Source organism: Notamacropus eugenii, chromosome 5, assembly GCF_028372415.1.
Source record: "Notamacropus eugenii isolate mMacEug1 chromosome 5, mMacEug1.pri_v2, whole genome shotgun sequence".
In the NCBI taxonomy this organism is placed as follows: Eukaryota; Metazoa; Chordata; class Mammalia; order Diprotodontia; family Macropodidae; genus Notamacropus; species Notamacropus eugenii.
The window spans coordinates 184,520,388-184,540,352 of record NC_092876.1 but is presented as its reverse complement, the minus strand read 5'-3'; the positions used below and the strand labels follow the sequence as shown (position 1 = coordinate 184,540,352).

The window sequence follows — 19,965 nt, the reverse complement described above, 5'->3', positions numbered from 1 at the left end:
CTTTTTGATCATAATATTGGTGAGAAATGGGATGGATTACAAAAGACATTTGTGTAATTTCTTTCCTTCTGGAATATAGAGTTGATGGTATGGGTAGAGGTGAAGGAATGCGAAAGATCACAGTATCCTACATCTAGAACTGGAAGGAGGACCTTAGCGGCCATCTCGTTCAATCCCCTCATTTTCCAGATGACCCAGAAAAGCCATGAGATTTGCCCATGGTCCCACAGGACATAGTAGAACTGGGACCCAAACTTGGGTCCTCTGACTCCAAATTCATTATTCTTTCCATTGAACCATTTGTCTGGACCATCACAGACTTCAAGGAGAACCATGCTACTTCCCCTTGAAGTCTGTAATGGTTCAGAGAAATGGATTAAACATTTGTCTTTGGTAAGCAGCAAAGAAGGAGCTGTATTCTTTTCTTTATGATGACTTTATTCTAATTTAGGACACTAGCCTCTTTCTATATGTATATATGTCTGTTGACCTTGTACTAAAGTATGGAAGTCAAGAGGAGAATAACTGTTCAAATATACACTATTCCTTATAAATGTCTTTGCCAATTCTCACAGTCAGATTACTGAATAAAAGAACGTCTTTATTCTTGGCAGGTTTCTGACTGAGAAATTCTGTAGTGTTATATACAGCAAAGAAAAGATACAAAAACATGCTGGGATTTTTTTTTTTTAATCACTTTTGAAAACAACAGAATTATTGTTTCAGATGGTTCTCTCTATTACATAGATGAGGGTATAGGATATAAACTCTTTGAAGGCAGGGGTTATTTTTCACTCCTGTCTCTATATCTCTGGTCTCTGGAACTGTACCTTGAACATAGTAAGCACCTGATAAATATTGACTGTACCCTATGTTTACTTTGTCATAGGAATTACTGAACCAGGTGTGTGGTGATATCCTTTCCACATGTGAAAGCTACATTTCTAAAGTTGTTCTTAAAGAAGGTGGAACATTAAATATGGAAGAAGACTTGTTGGTAAGACCTGTGCTTTCTTTTCTCCTTTTTTAATGGCCAATTAAAATTTTTTTTCTATTTAATATACATCTCAAACATTGTTGGAAAATCAGAGGACTTCCCTAGCTTACTCAGTTAAAAAAAATAAAACCCCAGCAGTTTTTGGTTGTTGTGCTATTTGATTTTTCTTACATTCTTATTTTCTAGAATAACTATGAGAAACTTGATTACAACAGGGCAAACGTAACAAATTTTATATGTTGATTAAAAGCAAACATGGAAATAATAAGGAAAGTAAATGATGAGTTGAGTTTACTCTTCACTTAACTTTTGAATGATAAAGTACCTTGTGAGATATTTGAGTTTCAGAATACAGAATCAGTAAGTAGTTCCAAAGTAATGTCTAAAATAAAAATGAGATTCTTTAGAATTCAAAACACATCTGACCTCCAAGAGGCATGAGGATTTTTTTTTGTATGATTTTCCTATACTCCCTGCCATGGATTATGTTTTAGTTCAAGGTATTCCTTCAGAGGGAGTCAAGGTTCAGCTAATTAATTGATTTATGGGCTGTAAGTCAAAAAGTATTTTATGGTAACTCTGAAGAGTACTGATATGAGGACCTGACACCATCCAGTGAAGGAAATAATGAGCTAATTCTTGATGCTGTTCAACATTGGTCATCATTTTTAAAGATCAGGTCATTTTTCTAATCCATCTAAAACTTAAGAAAAAACCTTCCTTATAGCCCCTTTTTCCTTTGTCAGCCTAGCACTTGCAGTTCCAAGTGATTGAAGACCATCATTATTTTTCAGAGAAGGATGTTAGTTCCTGAGACATGATTATGTGCATATTTTTATATTAAATATTATCAGTATCAGAAGGAATGAAAATGTTGTATAATGATCCACAGACCTATATGGAACAGACTTGATTCTCAAAGCTTCTCCTATGATACAGACTTTTTAGTCCCTCTGAAAGAATCCAAAACTTCACTGTCCAAACTAGTTTTGTATTTTTTTTTTTAATTATTTTAATTATTTATTTATTTATTTTTATTTTATTTTTTTTTTTATTTAACTTTTAACATTTATTTTCACAAAATTTTGGGTTACAAATTTTCTCCCCTTTTATCCCCTCCCCCCCCCAAACCCAAGCATTCTAATTGCCCCTGTGACCTATCTGCTCTCTCCTCTATCCTCTCTCCCTGTCCATGTCTCCATCTTCTCTTTTGTCCTGTAGGGCCAGATAGCTTTCTTGACCCCTTAACCTGTATTTCTTGTTACCCAGTGGTAAGAACATTACATTTGGTCCTAACACTTTGAGTTCCAACTTCTTTAGCTCCCTCCCTCTCCACCCCTTCCCCTTGGAAGACAAGCAATTCAATATAGGCCAAATCTGTTTAGTTTTGCAAATGATTTCCATACTAGTTGTGTTGTATAGGACTAACTATATTTCCCTCCATCCTATCCTGTCCCCCATTACTTCTATTTTCTTATGGTCCTTTCCCTCCCCATGAGTGTCGACCTCGTATTGCATTCTCCTCCCCATGCCCTCCCCTCCATCCTCCCCCCCACCCTGCTTGCGCCCCTGTCCCCCACTCTCCTGTATTATGAGATAGGTTTTCCTATCGAAATGAGTGTGCATTATATTCTTTCCTTTAGTGGAATGTGATGAGAGTAGACCTCATGTTTTTCTCTTGCCTCCCCTCCTTATCCCACCACTAATAAGTCTTTTGCTTGCCTCTTTTATGAGATATAATTTGCCCCATATAACTTCTCCCTTTCTCCTCCCAATATTTCTCTCTCATTGCTTGATTTCATTTTTTTTTTTTAAGATATGATCCCATCCTCTTCAGTTCACTCTGTGCACTCTGTCTCTATATATGTGTGTGTGTGTACTCCCACCCAGTACCCAGATACTGAAATGTTTCAAGAGTTACAAATATTGTCTTTCCATGTAGGAATGTAAACAGTTCAACTTTAGTAAGTCCCTTATGACTTCTCCTTGCTGTTCACCTTTTCATGGTTCTCTTCATTCTTGTGTTTGGAAGTCAAATTTTCTTTTCAGCTCTGGTCTTTTCATCAAGAATGCTTGAAAATCCTCTATTTCATTGAAAGACCAATTTTTCTCCTGAAGTATTATACTCAGTTTTGCTGGGTAGGTGATTCTTGGTTTTAGTCCTAGTTCCTTTGACTTCTGGAATATCCTATTCCATTCCCTTCGATCCCTCAATGTAGAGGTAGTTAGGTCTTGTGTTATCCTGATTGTATTTCCACAATACTTGAATTGTTTCTTTCTAGCTGCTTGCAATATTTTCTCTTTCACCTGGGAATTCTGTAATTTGGCCATAATGCTCCTAGGAGTTTCTCTTTTTGGATCTCTTTCATGCGGTGTTCTGCGGATTCCTTGAATATTTATTTTGCCCTCTGGTTCTAGAATCTCAGGGCAGTTTTCCTTGATAATTTCATGGAAGATGATGTCTAGGCTCTTCTTTTGATCATGGTTTTCAGGTAGCCCCAGAATTTTTACATTGTCTCTCCTGATTCTATTTTCCAGGTCAGTTGTTTTTCCAATAAGATATTTCACATTATCTTCCTTTTTTCGAATCTGCACTCTGTGTTCTGTGATATCTGTCTTTCTCATAAAGTCCTTAGCGTCCGTCTGTACCATTCCAGTTTTGAAAGATCTATTTTCTTCAGTGAGCTTTTGAATCTCCTTTTCCATTTGGTTAATTCTGCTTTTGAAAGCATTCTTCTCCTCATTGGCCCCTTGCACCTCCCTTGCCAACTGAGTTAGGCTAGTTCTCAAGGTGCCAATTTCTTCAAGATTTTTTTGGTTCTCCTTTAGCAGGGAGCTGATCTGCTTTTCATGCTTCTCCCTCATCCCTCTCATTTCTCTTCCCAGTCTTTCCTCCACCTCTCTAACTTGATTTTCAAAATTCCTCTTGAGCTCTTCCATGGCCCAAGCCCATTGGGTGGGCTGGGACACAGAATCCTCGATTTCTGTGTCTTTGCCTGATGGCAAGCATTGTTCCTCCCCATCAGAAAGGAAGGGAGGAAGTGTCTTTTCTCCGAGAAAGTACCCTTCAATAGTTTTATCTCTTTTCCCTTTTCTGGGCATTCTCCCCAGCCAGTGACCTGACCTCTGAATGTTCTCCTCACACCCTCCTCTCCTCCTGGTCCTCCCAGCCAGCGTTTGGGAACTGAGATTCAAATGCTGCTTCCCGCCTTAGGATTTTTGGTGGGGGCAGGGCTGCTATTCAGTGTGAGAATTAAGTTCAGGTGGTCAGGGGCAGGGCCGCCTCTCTGGCTCAGTTCCCTCTGGGAGTTTATGCACAGACCTTCCACAATGGATCCAGGCTCCTGCCTATTTGGGGAGCCCCTGTCTGTAGCCGCCTCTCAGCTTCTATCTCCCGGGGGGGGCCCGAGCCATGGGGGCACCCCACTCCCCTCTCGACCTGCCAAAGACACTCTTTCACCTACCCCCGTCAGTCACCTCTTGGTGGGGGGGCTTGTGCCGCCGCTGGAGATCCCATCCCCATAGCCCGCTTGGATCTTTTCCTCACGGTGTCGCTGCCGCGGTAGGGCTGCCCTCTGCTCCCCGTCCTGGCGCCCAGTCCACGGCGCGAAGGACCCCCCGTGAGAGGTTTGGAGGTCTCTCCGGAACAGAAATCTCCCTCGCTCCAATATTCCATGGTCTCTGGGTGCAGAATTCGCCCTGGGTTGGTCCCCTCTAGCCGTTCTGTGGTTTGTGGGTTCGGAGCTGTGTGTATGTGCGTCTTTCTACTTTGCCATCTTGGCTCCGCCTCCTAGTTTTATATTTTTTAAAAAAGTAATTTTCCCGTATGTCCACTTTTTCTTGCTAATCTGAATAGACTAATTTATTGTTAAGTTAAATCTGTCACTACCACCTATGGCAGAGTCAAGATAAATATGAAGAGGATTTTTCCTGTGTTCAATCATTGAATTTTATTAGTTGGAACTTCTTATCGTTGTCAAAGATTTCAACAAAAAATATGTTTAAAATTTTAAACTGCATGCCTCCTTAATAAGGACTTCAGGTTTCTTTTGGTTCATTAGGAAGGATGGTAATTTGAAAGGGTTTTTTTTCTTTCCCAGTTTTGCTTTTAATTAGGTAAGTTAGCCTACAACATTTTTAAATTCCTAACAACATGCTTCAGGGCATAAAGGAGAATAATGTTATTAACTAACAATACCCATAATTTGCTTGATTCTGTTTTTTGGTTTATTTTGTTCAAAGCTCTTGCCACTGACTTTATCCTTGAAAAAATGATATAGCAGCTATAGAGTTAATTGTTTTCTTTCCATGTTTGTCTTCTCTCTCTAGATGAGACATATCTTTACCTTAGGAGAGGTGGCCCAGCTGTGTCCAGCCAAAGTGGGGAAACGAGTCTTCCTTCTGATTCAGTCTATTCTGGCTTCTGTTGATGAGGACCAAAGTAAGGCACGCTAACTTACCTTAACTCAACGTAATGCAGCACTGCCAAAAGGCAATATTAATATAAAGAATATATGTAAATCTTTGCTTTATTTTCCCCCTCCTCAGTGCCTTCATCTCAAGATAATTACAATCTTCCAGCTTCTCAACCGCTGTCCCAGTTCAGAGGCTCCATCATGCCTCCACTGATACGAGCCCACACTGTCATTACCCTAGGTAAGAGCAGTATAAGAACAATGGCATGAAAAACTGATTCTTCTGGTTTTGCCTTTAAATAGTTTTGTAGTTCCCTAAATTAAGATAATTGTGGCACTGTGTTACAGGTTTCTGAGTTTATATTTGCTACAGCACTTAGAAATTTTAGAAATAATGTCTAGTAGGAAGCCCAAATCTTCATATATAACAGAATGCTGATAGGGGGAGATAACATGTTGCTGGCACTTTGACCTTTATCGTGTGAAACTGTTAGACATAGAAGAATTCCTATGTGGGTTTAAAGATGAAGGGGTCTGGAAACTTGCTAATGTATTATGATTCTATGTGTGTGCATGTGTGTGTGTATTCCTGGATTCTTGATAAGAGGAACTACAAATTACTTATCAGAAGAAAGCATTTGGAAAAGGAAGTTTTAGGTATTGAGAATATTTCTCTGTGAATCATAGCTGTGGTGAAGCTTTAAAAATCCTCTTAGAAATTAAAATTTTGCTTGTCTCCTGAAGTAAATTTTTTTTTTCGTGTTTGGCAGATATTCCTTATAATAGTATACACTAAGCTAAACGTCAAAACAGGGAGAATGAGCATTTATATAGCACCTACTATATGTCAGGCACGATGGCACATGCTTATTACAAATACTATCTCTTTTGATTGTTACAACAACCCTGTGAGGCAGGTGCTATTATTATCCCCATTTTACAGTTGAGAAAACAGAGGCAAACAGGTAAAGTGACTTGTCTCAGGTGACACAGCTAGTAACTGAGGCTGGATTTGAACTCAGATCTTCTTAGCTCCAGGCCTAGCACTCTATCCACTAGTTCCATCAGCTGTCTAAAATAGCAAAAAATTTCCAAACCTGAAAAACTTTCAATAGCTTTCCTTCCCATCAGAAAGAATAAAAATATAAAATTAATGACATCATTATTCTTTCATATTTGCTCGGTACCATCAGTTCAATTTAGTTAATATTTTTTGAGCTCCCATAGAATTGCATTATGTAGTAGATAAAACATTATCCTGGGAGTGAAATTTAGGTTCTAGTCATGGTTTCATTTGCACAAAAGTGTAGCTCTATCAAAGCAAATTTGGAGGGTAGTTGGGTATAATAAAAAAGGTACTGAATTAAGTTTGAGGAGATGTGGTTTTAATCCCATTCCTGTGAGTAACTAGCCCTGTGACCTTAGGCACTTCTCTTACACTTTCAAGTTTCTTATTACTTTGTCTGTGGAAGAAGGAATTAGTCCAGGCCAGTGGTATCAAACTCAAGTGGAAACAGACCACTAAACTGTACATAAGGATTCCTTTGGGTCTCATATTCACTTAGTTTTAAGATGTAATATTACCTATGTTTTATTGTCTATTTATTTAATTTGTTTTGTTAAGTATTTCCCAGTTACATTTTAACCTGATTTGGTCTACACTTTGGAGTATTGTGGGCTACATACCACCCAGAGGGCTCATGTTTGATACTTCTGGACTAGATGATCTCAAAGTCCCTTTTTGCGTGGAGGAGTTTGGGAAAGGCACAAAGTCAGAGGTGTACACATATGCTGAGTGGCAAGTCAGCCATCTTGTCTAGAACTCAAAGTGTGTGAAGGAGATTGTTGTGTAGTAAGCCTGGAAAGGGGATCTACAATCAATTTCAAAGGGTTTTAAATACCAAAGGAATATTTTTTTGTTGTTATGTTGGAAACAATAGGAGGCCAATGGAAGTTTCATGGACTGTGGAGTGACATGATCACACCTTTGCTTTAGGAAAACCAATTCAGGAACTGTGTGAGGAATGGATTACAGGAGGTAGAGAACAATGAGGAAACCATTGTAATAGTCCAGGCAAGAAATAGTGAGGATCTGAATTAGTGTGTCAGCCATATGAGTGGAGTTAAGAGGCTGGATGTGAAGGTATGATTGACAGCACTCTGCAACTCATTGTAGGAAGTGGTAAGAGTCATTGGTGACTTTGAGGTTACAAACTGAATCATTGAAATGATAAGGCAGAGTTTAAGGAAAAAGATGAGTTCTATTTGAACATGTGAGATACTTATGAAACGTTCAGTCAGAGATGCCCAATAAGCAATTAGTGGTGGAGGCCTGACTCTCAGAAGAGAGACTAGGGCTGGATATGTAAATATGACTTATCTGTATAGAGATAATAGTTGAACCCATCAGTTCCTTATTGATAACATCATCAAGAAAAAATATAGGAAATATAGGAAAGAGAAGAGAGCTAAGTGAGTTCTGAGATACACTCACACATAGAGGAGAGGACATGAATAATTAATTATCCAACAGAGGAGACTGAGAAGACTGAGGCAGGTGATTGGAGATCCCAGAGAGAGGTGTTTCATAAAAATCTAGGTTAGAGAGAGTATTCGGGAGGAAGGCGCAGTCAGAAGTTTCGTGTACTGCAGAGAGATCAAAAAGTATAAGGCTATTTGGCAATTAAGAGTTTATGTGTAATTTGTAATTTTGGAAAAAGCAGTTTCCAAGTTGGAAGTTCCAACCTCATTGAGGTTGGAAGCAAGACTAGAAGGTGAGAAGTGAGTGAATATAGACAGCTTTTTTCTAGGAGTTTGGCTGTGAAAGAGAGGAGAGATCTAGGCCAGTAGCTTGAGCCCATGGTGTGAGATGAAGGGTTTTTATTGTTCTTTTTAAATGGAAGAATCTTGGGTATGATTTGCATCAGGGAAGGAGCCAGTAGGTAAGTAGAGATTGAAACATAGTGAGGTGGAATTGTGGTGGCAGTGATTCTAGCAATAATGTGCTAGAGGAGAATATGGGAGGGGATAAGGTCAAGGGCACAGTTAGAGGGGCCAGCTGTGGATAGGAGAAATGCTACTCCTTCATCACAGATTGGAATAAAAGGCTGGAGGTGGTAGTGGGGAGAGAGAAAATGGAGGATGATTAGGGAACTTTCAGATATAGAACATGAAAAAAAAGTTTATGGAGATTGACTTCTACTTTTTCAGTAAAGTATAAGGTGAAGTCTTCTGAGGGAAGCTTCAGAAGATAAGGGAACTGTCACAACCACACTGGGAGCCCAGTAGGGTGGAATACAAGATTTGCCTTGCCGCAGTTAAGGCCCAGTTGAGATTAGATTAAAAGTCATAGTGGATTTACTCTAGCAGCATATGAATAAGAATGGAGAAGACAGGTGGCCATATAATACATTGCAAAAGGTATTGTATCCCAAAGCTGAAGCTTATGTTTCAGTGGATTGAGAGCTTATTCATTTAGACATCAAAATTAGTTTTGGAAAAATGGACTGTTCATCAAAGGTATGCATAGTATTCAGTGCAATAATGCACTTTCCTTTTGGAAAATTAAAGATTGCATGTCAAAATCTTGTGAATTCAAAAAGAAAATACAAGTGGTGCTGGATGAGGATGAGGATGGGGGGCACAGTTGGAAATAGAGTTTGTCAAGAAAGAAGAAGCAGATGAACAAGAATGTAAGTAGAGTATAGAGGAAATAAATAGTAACCACCAAGAACATTTTAGTCCTTGCATTTCTAATTCAATAGTCCAAGTTCAGTGACTCATCTGTTAAGTTTTGTGATTCCTCTCAGGTGTTACTTACAAGACTAACACATAGCCTGATAGAGAAAGGAAGAGTGTTTCATTAGGCTTTGACTTTCCATGGAATGCTTCTCATAAAATCTCTAGAGTTTACTTTCTTTTAAGATACTTTACCTTGTCCTGTTTTTAGTGTTATGCAATTTTACTTTAGCTTCTTGTTTTATTGGCTTCATTTTGGCATTTGTATTGACTTACAGTCAATGAAAACTTAGAGAAGATATGCCTCAGGTGATTTAGGCATAAAATAGAACATGTCACTAATGATTAATTCTCTCCTATTACAGGCAAATTATGTTTACAGCATGAAGATCTTGCAAAGAAGTGCATTGCTGCCCTGGTGCGTGAGCTGGAGGTGTGTGAGGATGTGGCCGTCCGCAACAATGTGATTATTGTTCTGTCTGATCTGTGTATTCGCTACACAGTCATGGTGGACAGATACGTTCCCAACATCTCCCTGTGTCTGAAAGACTCAGATCCTTTCATTCGAAAGCAGACTCTTATTTTGCTGACCAACCTCTTGCAGGTATGTAGAGTTTATGCAGTTAAAGCCACAAATAACTTCTGTGTGCAAGACACAGTATTAGACAACAGATACACTACACAACAGTGAGAAACTGGTGTCCACCCTCCAGGAGCTGAGAATTTTAATAAAGAGTTATGAAATGCATATGAATAAAAATAATGCAAGATGGAATTCAATAAAGGCCAAGGAAAGTTCTAGCAAAGTGCTACTATACATTTTGGCAAGGAAGAGATCCCTCACCTGGGGATACTTGCCATGTCATAGAAGCCAAGAAGTGGTCAATTTTTAAATGCTGTAGAAAGCTCAAAAAGTCTTAAGTCTTATGAAAAGGTACTGGAATTTAGCTATTAGGCATCTTCAGCTACTTTTCAGACATCGGTAGACATCTTAAACTCAACACGATCAAAACTGAACTCATTTTCTTTCCACCTCAACACCCCACCTTCATCACTCCCCCCTTACTATGAAGGTCACCGCAATCTGCCAGGCTAGTAACTTAGGTGTCATCCTCATTTCCTCAACTAACTCTCACCCCTTCTTATCCATTCTCTTGCTAGGGCCTTCAGTTTAACCTTTCATCATCTTTCAAATACTCCCCCTTCTCTTTTTTACTGCTATGGTGCAGGCCTCTCTTACATCACATTTGGACTATTGCAACGTGCTGCTGGTGAGTTTGTCTGCCAAAAGTCAAAGTGCAGGTCTGACCATGGGTTTCACACCTCTGTGAACTCCAGGGGCACCCTCTTACTTCCAGCATCAAATAAAAAATCCGGTTTTGCATTCAGAGTTATTCATTTCTTGGCACTACCTCTCCCTCTTGCCCCCTTTCCAGTCTTCTCATACGTTACTCTTCCCCTTCTCCTCTTCAGTCTAGTGACACTGGTCTCCTGTGTCGCTGTTTCACAAACAGGATAATCTGAGCCTTAGTTTCAGGAATTTCCACCAGCTATCCCTGGTGCCAGGAAGGCTCTCCTTCCTCACTTCTGCCTGCAGCTTTCCCTGGCTTCCTTCAGGTCCCAGCTAAAATTCCATCTTCTACAGAAAGCCTGTCCCAGCCCCTCTTAATTCTAGTGCCTTCCTTCTGTTAATTATTCCTTATTTATCTACATGTAGCTTTTTTGCACGTTTGTTTGGTGTTTCCCCCATTAGATTGTAGCTCCTTGGTGGCAAAGATTGTCACTTGCCTCTTTTTTGTAATCCCCACACCTAGCATAGTGCCTGCACATAGCAGGTGCTTAATAAATGCGGATTAATTGATTGCCTATTTGGGGATTCGATGACTTTGGGGTAAGCAGTTTCAGGAGAGTAGTGAAGTGGAAGAAGACCAAAACTGGGGAGTGAGTGGCTGATGAAACAGAACCAGCTAGTACAGACTCCTTTAAAAGAAATTTTGCTGTGAAAGGGAGAAGAGATAAGATTGAGGGAAGAGAGAGTTAGGGAAAGGGGTACCTTTTCCTTTTCATTACATTCATTTGTTGTGGACTAGAGGGAATGATTCTCTTCCATCTTCCCAGCCTCATATTGAACCCTTCTCTTTGTAATAAAAATAATTAAGCAAAAAACACCAGGTACAGTGACCCCATCCAACAGTATATATCCTATTAAGGCCTACTAGTCTCCTTCCCTTCTGTCATGAAGTGTGAGGCATGTTTCATTATCTATTGCCCTGGACCTTTCTGTTGTTCAAAAGGGGTCAGGATAGGAGCCAAGGTGGCAGAATGGAGGGAGCATTCAAACCAAACTCTCCCAAACATTCCCCTCTAAACAACCTTTTTTTTCATCTTTTTTAAAATTTTAAACACTAAAACTTAAAGGAACAGTAAGAAAAAAAAGAAACATAAACTTCAATATTAAAACTTATATACAAAATAAGAAAAGAAAAAAACATGTCATGTGCACAACAGAACATAGAGGATTCAAAATATATAGCAATAAATTTCTATTCATGAAAGCCTATGTAATAAATGCTACACTTTGTTTTGAGAGCTGTCTGTCTTTGCTTTCTTGTAAGTTTTCTTTTATTCTCTGCTGTGCACTTTTTACTTTGTTCTTTTTTCTCCCTTTCCCCCACCCCAGAAAGCTGCAAGTAAGAGAGAGACATATATACATACATATACATGCATATATAAACATACACTTTCCCTAGCAAATTCTACTCCTGATCTTTGTTTTTGTGTTTGTGCATATCTCTTATTTTCTACCTCTCCAGATTCCTTTATTTTACTTCTACCTGCTACCTTGTCCACCTGTTACTTAACCTCCCCCCTAGGATCCTTCCCTTATTCTCCCATTCCCATAAATCTAAACACCCTTCTCTACCTCCCTTTGACCTATTCCCTCACCCTCTCCTCTAGAGATCCCTCCCTTATCCTTTCCACCCTTCCTATCTCCTTAGCGTTTTATTTCTTTCTGAATTTAGAAGACTTTTATACTCTCCTAGATATATGTATTGTTCCTTCTTGAAGTCATTCCCAATGCAAGTGGGTTTCCAGAACTACCAGCCCTCCTCCCCCATCTAATTCCTCTGTGTTGGTTCTTCCTCTCATACCTCATTTGTATAAGATAATTACTCTTTTTAGCTTTTCCTAAATGATTTTACTTTTTAAAGTCATTTCATACTCAGATCTACCCCAGTCTTTCTTAGAAACTACCCAATTACCAGTAACAATCTTAGACATACGTTTTAAACAGCTTTTAAAGTAACATGTCAAATCTACTTCTGTAGTGGCTTAGCCAACAAAAGGTAAGGGTGAGGCATTTTTCCACCCCAGGACAACTTAGGATATCAGCAGGAGAGATCTGTCTTACTGAGAGGTTGGGGGTGGGGGACATTGGCCCACGTGGCAGCAAGCCCAGCTTTGGGCCTTGGAGGCTTGCAACAGTGGCATCAGCACCAGTCTTGGGAGCTCTCCTAGAGATGGTGAGGGGATTAGACAACTGGTCAGAAAAAGGTTATGTGAGATTGCTGTGCTTAGCACTGGATGTGGGACCAGGTGTCTGGCAACTCCACTGCCCATTGCCCAGTTCGTGGTTGCAGTTCCAGGGTGAAGAGTGTTAGTATTTGTGATTGCAAAGCAACAGGACCCCTACTTGGGTAAGGACCGGAATCCAGACCAGGAGAGCAATGACCATACCATACCTTTCCTCAAATCATACCACCTTGGTAGTGTTGAAAATTTAGTGAAACTCCCCCTACCCAAACTGTGAGAAGAAAACCTGAAGCTTGGGACAGTGCTCTGTGCCCTCCCCTCTCAAACCCTCCAGAACTGAACATGAAGTCAAGAAGCAAGCTGGGAAAATGACCTTCACTATAGCATGTTCGACAAGTGGACATCCAGCCTCTACTTGAAGTTCTCCAAGGTTCACCACTGCTCAAGACAGCTCATCCCACTTGGGGAGGGATCTAATGGTGAGGAAGTGTTTCCTGACAATCAGCTTACATTTGCCACTTTGCAATTTCCACCTATTACTCCACCCTTATTGTGCCCTCTTGTACCATACAGAACAAGTCTAATCCATCTTCTTCATATCAGTTCTTGAAATATTTGAGCACAGTAATCATGCTCCCCCTGAGTTTTCCTTTCACTACTATAAATATGCCCAGGTTCTTCAATTGTCCTCATATGTCAAACTCAAGGTCTTTCTTCATCCTAATTGGTTTCTTTTGCACACTTTCCAATTTATTACTGTCTTAATTAAGCAAAATGCTAAAGAGGAGGTCTGAGGAACAGGACAGAATACAGAGGGACATCATCTCCCTATTTCTGGAAACTATCCTTCTTAGTGCAGCCCTACATCATGTCGACTTTTTTGGCTGCCATATCAAAATGCTGACATATTGAGGTGTCAGTTCATGGAGAGCCCTGTACAGTTGCTATCTATCTGTGCCTCTTCCATCTTGTGAAGTTGATTTTTTTTGTACTCAAGTGCAAGACTTCATATTTATTCCTGTTGAATTTCATCTTATTAGATTCAGCCCAGTGTTCTAGCTTATCAAGTTCCTTTTGGATCATGATTCTGTCATCTAGTGTTAGCTATTGCTCTCAGCTTTGTGTATTCTGCAAATTTGATGGGCTTATCATTGTTTGATATGAAGAGGTGAGATAAGGAGAGATGAATTGTTGCCCATAGGTGACGTCCAGTTACATAGGAGGTGAGATCAGTTGAGACTGAGGTTGGTGGATGGAGATTTGGAGACTTCAGAAGAGGAGAGAATTTTAAATGTCTGCTGTGTTGAGGACCTGGTTAATTAGATAACATGAATTTGTAGTTGGCTCAGACAACATAGTTTCTTAATTTGCTTGGGAGCAGAGAGGGAAGATGACAGGAATTTTCCTAAAGCACAGGTCTGAGCCTATCACACCCCTACTCAGCTAACTCCAGTGGCTTCCTATTACCTTGGTCAAATATAGACTCTGCTAGAAACAACCTGGCTTCACAATCTAGCTGACCTTGCTAGACTTGTTATATACACACACACCCTCATATGTACATATATGTATGTATACATACATACATATGCACATACACATACATGCACATGTGTATATGTGTAAAAATATTCCAGCTTTCCTTTCACACACTCAGCCAAACTAGTGGTCTCTTTGTTCTGTATGCACGTTATTTCATCTCTTATCTGTGCCTTTCTAGGAGCTATCCTCCATACCTGGAATGAGCTCTTTCCTCACCTCTGCCTCTAGTTTCCTTAAAAGCTCAATTCAGGTGCTAACTGTTATGTTAGGCCTTTTTGTGATTCCCTCCAGGTGCTTGCAATTCTTCCCCTCACTGCAATTACTTTGTGTTTATTTTGTGTGTCTGTGAATACCTATATGTTCTTTATATACAAAATATAGTCATACATATGTGTTAGTCTTTCCTGATACAATAGAAGCTCCTTGTCGGCAGGGACTTTGTCCTTTTTGTGTTTGTATTCCAAGTATTTGGCTCATAGTAGGTGCCTAATAAATGCCTGTTTATTGATTATGTCAGCAGGCAATCACTGCTTCACAAAACTTACATGAAAACTAGGTTTTATTGCAAGAGAAATGAACATGCATGTGGAACCCAAAGAGTTTGAGATCCATGCAGAAGTTAACAGATTCCTAACAGTAGGACAAAGGAAGGGAAAAAACATCTCCATGTAACTGGAGGGACTTGGGAGGGGAAAGGTACAATAAAGGTGGGAGAAGAATGAAACCCCTCTGGAAGGGGAAAAGCAAGGTGATGGCAAAAGCCACGTTCTTTTCCCTTGAGAACTGCTAGGCCATGAAGATATGATGGCAAGGGTCCCATCTACACAAGCAGTTTCTCAGCCTAGCACAGACTAACTGGCACCTGTCTTGACTCCCAGGGACACACAAGAAGTCTAGCTTGGGATGGAGACAACATGTTATGTCAGCTCAGAGGAGTCTTTGTCCTTGTTCCATTCAGGACCTACTTCATACAAGTGTTTTTTGTATACAAGTGATCAAGTGTTTCTGGAAAATATGGCAACTCAAAAAGACAAGTTCAGAGGACCCCTTAACATTCCTCAACAGTTGATAATCTAGGATTAAGAATTAATAGGGTGAGATTAGTGGAAGAACAAGTCAGGGGTGGGTGGAGTTTTAGGGGTTTCAAACTAGAGGACTGCCTTGTTGAAATGGTCAAGACTGAATGCTGGGAAATGAAACCAGAACAACGTTGATGGATTAGGAGAACAAAGAGGGATTAAAGGCCCAGAGGTCAAAATGGTGGTGAAAAGAGGCAGTGGGAGGACAGGAAATCATAATGAGGTAGTGGAACTTTAGAGGTTCAAATGATAGAGGTGGAACTTGTCTGAGCAGTGGTAGCCATAATAGGAACAACAGCAGTAATAATAACTAGTATTGGTGTAATACCTTAAGGTTTGCAAGACACTTAGCTCATTTAGTCAGTGAGGTGCTAAAAAGAGAGTAGAAGCCCCTTGTTAGTTATGTTGTAGAGAGAATCCTTAGTCAGCTGGATGGTGCAGTAGATAGAGCACCTGAGTTCATATCTGACCTCAGACACTTGGGAGCTTGGTGACCCTGGGGTAAGTCTGTCTCAGTTTGCTCAGCTGTGGAATGAGAAGAATAATAGCACCTATATCACAGGAGTGTTCTGAGGATCAAGTGAGGTAATAGTTGTAAAGCACTTAACACAGTGCCTGTCACACAGTAGGCACTATATGTTAGGTATTATTACCGTTTACATCTGACTCTTGGTGACCATACTGCCCAGGGTGGGGTTTTTGGCAAAGATACTGGAATGGTGTACCACTTTCTTCTCCAGTGAATTAAGGTAAACAGAGGTTAAATGCATTGCCTAGGGTCACAGTTAGTAAATGTCTGAGATCAGATTTGAACTCAGATCTTCCTGACTCCAGGCTATCAACTGAGCCATCTAGCTGCCTCCTACTATGTTATTATTAGCTATTAGTATTTAGATAGACTTGGACTTCAGGTCTCTGAGGTCCATTCTGTCTCTGAGATTCTTTGTTTCTTAGATAGATGTTAAGGAGGAAGTTAATAAACTCAGATGCCAGGGTTTTCAAAGGGTCTTCATTGTGAATACTGTCAACAGGAATGATAGTGGGGTTGGGGTGGAGAAGAAAACTGTCAGATGAAAACTGAAGTCATTGAGGGCTTTGGGATAAAGTGTCCCAGTGGTTCGGAACTGGGAGATCTAGATAAGGTTAAACAACGAACTCTTCACAAGTGCTTCCAGCTGGAGTTTAGCAAAATGTCCTACTTTGTACTTGACTTCAGAAAACACTCACCTCTAGTTCAGACTACAGCTTTTGTGTATTTTTGTTTATCTATTCTTTGTCTTCAGCTTTGGGCTCAGATATGTTAGGGTTATGTGCTATTTGATTATTTTTACATGGAAAAAACATCTAGACCACTCTGGTGGGAACAAGAGTTGCTAGCTTTTAAAAGCAGGAGCTTAATTTAGTTATGTATTCTTCCAGTATACTGGGATTTATAGTCACTTATATGCTACCCCTTTTACTGAAAGGTGGTAAGATTTAGAACTGAAAGTAACCTTAGTAGGCACCTGGTTCCCACCCACCCTGATTAAAGCTAGGAAAACAGCCCCATTGTAATGAAGTAGTTTGTGCAAGGTTACCCAGGTGGGGTGTTACAGTGGATAGAGTGCCAGGCCTAAAGTCAGGAAGACGCATCCTCCTGAGTTCAAATCTGCCCTCAGACACTTGCTGTGTGATCCCAGGCAAGTCACTTAACCTTGTTTGCCTCAGTTTTTCATCTGTAAAATGAGCTGGAGAAAGGAATGGCAAACCACTGTAGTATCTTTGCCAAGAAAATCCCAAATGGGGTCATGAAGAGTTGTACATGAGTGAAATGACTGAAGTACAACAAATAACAACACCCATGTAGTAAGTAGTGCAACTGAACCAAGGTCCTCTGATTCCAAATTCACTTTTCCATTTCCATTTTTCCATTTTTTCTTCAAGATCAATCAATCAACAAGCAGTTATTAAGAGCCTACTGTGACACCACTGACTTACATCAGGCATATAATTCGAATCATTATCCCAGTCCTAGTGATGGTTTTGAACTGATTTGTCTACACTGTCATCAGTAATCTTTCCTGAGAAGAGAATGTTTTTTGAGATGGTTGATATAGATTGTGTGGCTATGGAACAGAGCAAAACAGATGAGCCTGTGTTTGGCTTATGGGATATCTAAATTCTTGACTTTTATATCATTAGAACCAAAGTCCACAATTGAACTAACTAATAAGGGCTGACATTAATTAGAGGAAAGTTACTTTAGGTAACTAGGTAACTAATATACTTAAGATCTGTGTATTTAGCAAATCATGAAATATTCTATTTTCTCTTTCCCCTAGGAAGAATTTGTGAAATGGAAGGGATCATTATTCTTTAGGTTTGTAAGTTCTCTGGTGGATCAACATCCAGAAATTTCCAGGTATGATATCTGTTCCTCAAAATTTTGGTATATCAGATTGTTTAACTGAATTCTTTCTAATAACTTGTAGCTATTTATGGTCTCTTTTCTGCCTAATTAGTTTAGCGTTAAGCTTTAGTAAATAAAATAAAATTATAAAATTTGTGAAAGCAGTGGTGAGCTTTGAACATCATTCAGGCAGTTTATTTATAAATGTTAACCACCTTGAGCATGATGTAATTTTTTTTAGCATTAACTGTGCTTTGTGACTCTACTTAAGAGTTCTAATAAGAAAATGTGCCCTAGTTGAGTTATAATTATATAACAGTAGCCATTGACTCCTAACTTAGTTTTGTTGATCCCTAAGTCAAATCATTTGTGAGAGATTCTGGAGTGTCAAAAAACATAGGCTTTATTATATAGAGCGGATGTAGAGAGGAATTTTAAGAGTTGGCATGAAGCACCATCTATAGCAGGGCATATGAAAGAGTGCATTTATTAAAGAATGTGTAAAGCACTGGAGATGCAAATAGCAAAGCAGAGGCAGAACTTCCTTAAAAGGAGCTCACTTTAGAATGAGGGAAAGAACTCTTAAAAGGTTCCAGCTGCAAGTCAGATAGAAACGCCTCAGTAGTCCTTAGTGAAAGCAAGTGCATTTATGTAGCACCTACTTTGTGCCAGACACTGTGCTTTGTAACATCTCATTTGGTTGTCACAACCACCTGTCAAGACAGGTGCTGTTATTGTCCCCATATTGTTGTTATTTACTTGTTTTTTGGTTGCGTCGAACTCTTCATTACCCCATTTAGGGTTTTCTTGGCAGAGATACTGGACTGGTTTGCCATTTTTTTCTCCAGTTTATTTTATGGATGAGGAACTGAGGCAAACAGGGTTAAGTGACTTGCCCAGGGTTACACAGCTAAAATGTCTGAGGCCAGATTTGAATCCAGGAAGATGAGTCTTCCTCACTCCAGGCCTGACTGTCCATCTAACTGCCCATTTTACAGTTGAAGGAATTGAGATAGTTAAGATAAACAAAGGTTAAGTGAATTGCCCAGGGTCACAGAACTTGAATTTGAATTCAAATCTTCTGACTCTAGGCCTAGTGCTTTCTCCTTTGAGCCTCCAGCTTCCTCTAGGGTACAGCAGTAAGCAGATGGTAATGAGTCTTTCTTCAAAACCATTTCCACTGGTAGTTTCCTATCTTTCTGATTTTGAACCATTTGACAAGTCACAAGATTACGTGGAAATGCGTCTTACAAGGGTGAGACACTTAGGGAAGTTAGGAAAGAAAAGAAAACATAGTACTTTGCCAATTGTTAATTCCTATCCTTCTGTAACAGATTTCCTTTGAAATTTATTTTTAAGGGGGTGAGAAATGATCTGTGACAGAACATGCCACCACTGGATTGTGTTGTATGAATAATTTTTTATAGCAAGTCTGAAATTGGAAAAGGACATGTTGAATGTCATGGCAAAATCACCACTATTGGGAAAAGGTCTTTAAGGAGTTCATTCACTATAAATAGTTTATAATAATGGGTCTCTCTGGTTCTAAATATGGTCCCAAATATTTTCCTCTGTGCTCTCTGTAGAAGGACTTTAGTTTCCATTGGACATTTTTTTAAGAGAATGTTTCCTGTGTAACAAGACAGTAATAGAAGATTAAAGATCTAGTTCACATTCTCTAAAGCCATAAATATAAAGTCAAGCATTCCTCCCCTACCTCCTCCATTTCCCATCCCAAAGCCACCCACCCCTTTCACTGTATCCTCTGGAGCACAGGACGCCTCCACAGTTGCTTACATCTTAAATCTTTTCATTTCCCATTCATTCCATCTTCTGACTCTCACTGAGTTTTGACTCCCTCCTGTGATGATAGAGACTCTCCGGCCACCCTTTCACATATTCACCTTCACTGTTCTCCTCAGTTCACTGGTTGGGCTGGGGGTGTTAGAATACTTCTTGCTCCCCATTGTCACTTCTAGGTTCTCTGCCTACCTCCATCACTCAGTAATCTACTCCTTTTAGGCCTATGCAATTCTTATCTATCACCCCGTAAGAATTTGGGTAGCTATTATCAATACCCCTCCAAGGGTCTCCATTCTCCTTCCTCAATGAGTTCAGTACCTAGCTCACAGTATTTTTCTGTTCCTCAACTCCTGCTGCAATACGAGGCTACTTCAATATACAAATGGATAATCCCTGAAGCACCCTGATTTCCTAGTTCTTTAACTTTTATTCATTTTCTGTGACCTATTCTGTTATCCCATCTTAACC

General features: G+C 39.7%; 1 protein-coding gene across 4 annotated transcripts in view; it reads left to right on the top strand.

The window, feature by feature from the left end:
• The window catches only part of NCAPD3 (non-SMC condensin II complex subunit D3), a 126,703-nt gene that overhangs the window by 64,529 nt on the left and 42,209 nt on the right, over nucleotides 1–19,965 (top strand). For all 4 annotated transcript variants that reach the window (XM_072611630.1, XM_072611629.1, XM_072611627.1 and 1 more), the window contains 5 exons: nucleotides 890–997; nucleotides 5,327–5,438; nucleotides 5,546–5,653; nucleotides 9,516–9,754; nucleotides 17,627–17,706. In XM_072611630.1, the coding sequence (XP_072467731.1) occupies nucleotides 890–997; nucleotides 5,327–5,438; nucleotides 5,546–5,653; nucleotides 9,516–9,754; nucleotides 17,627–17,706 (647 nt within the window). The remainder of the gene's footprint in view (nucleotides 1–889; nucleotides 998–5,326; nucleotides 5,439–5,545; nucleotides 5,654–9,515; nucleotides 9,755–17,626; nucleotides 17,707–19,965) is intronic.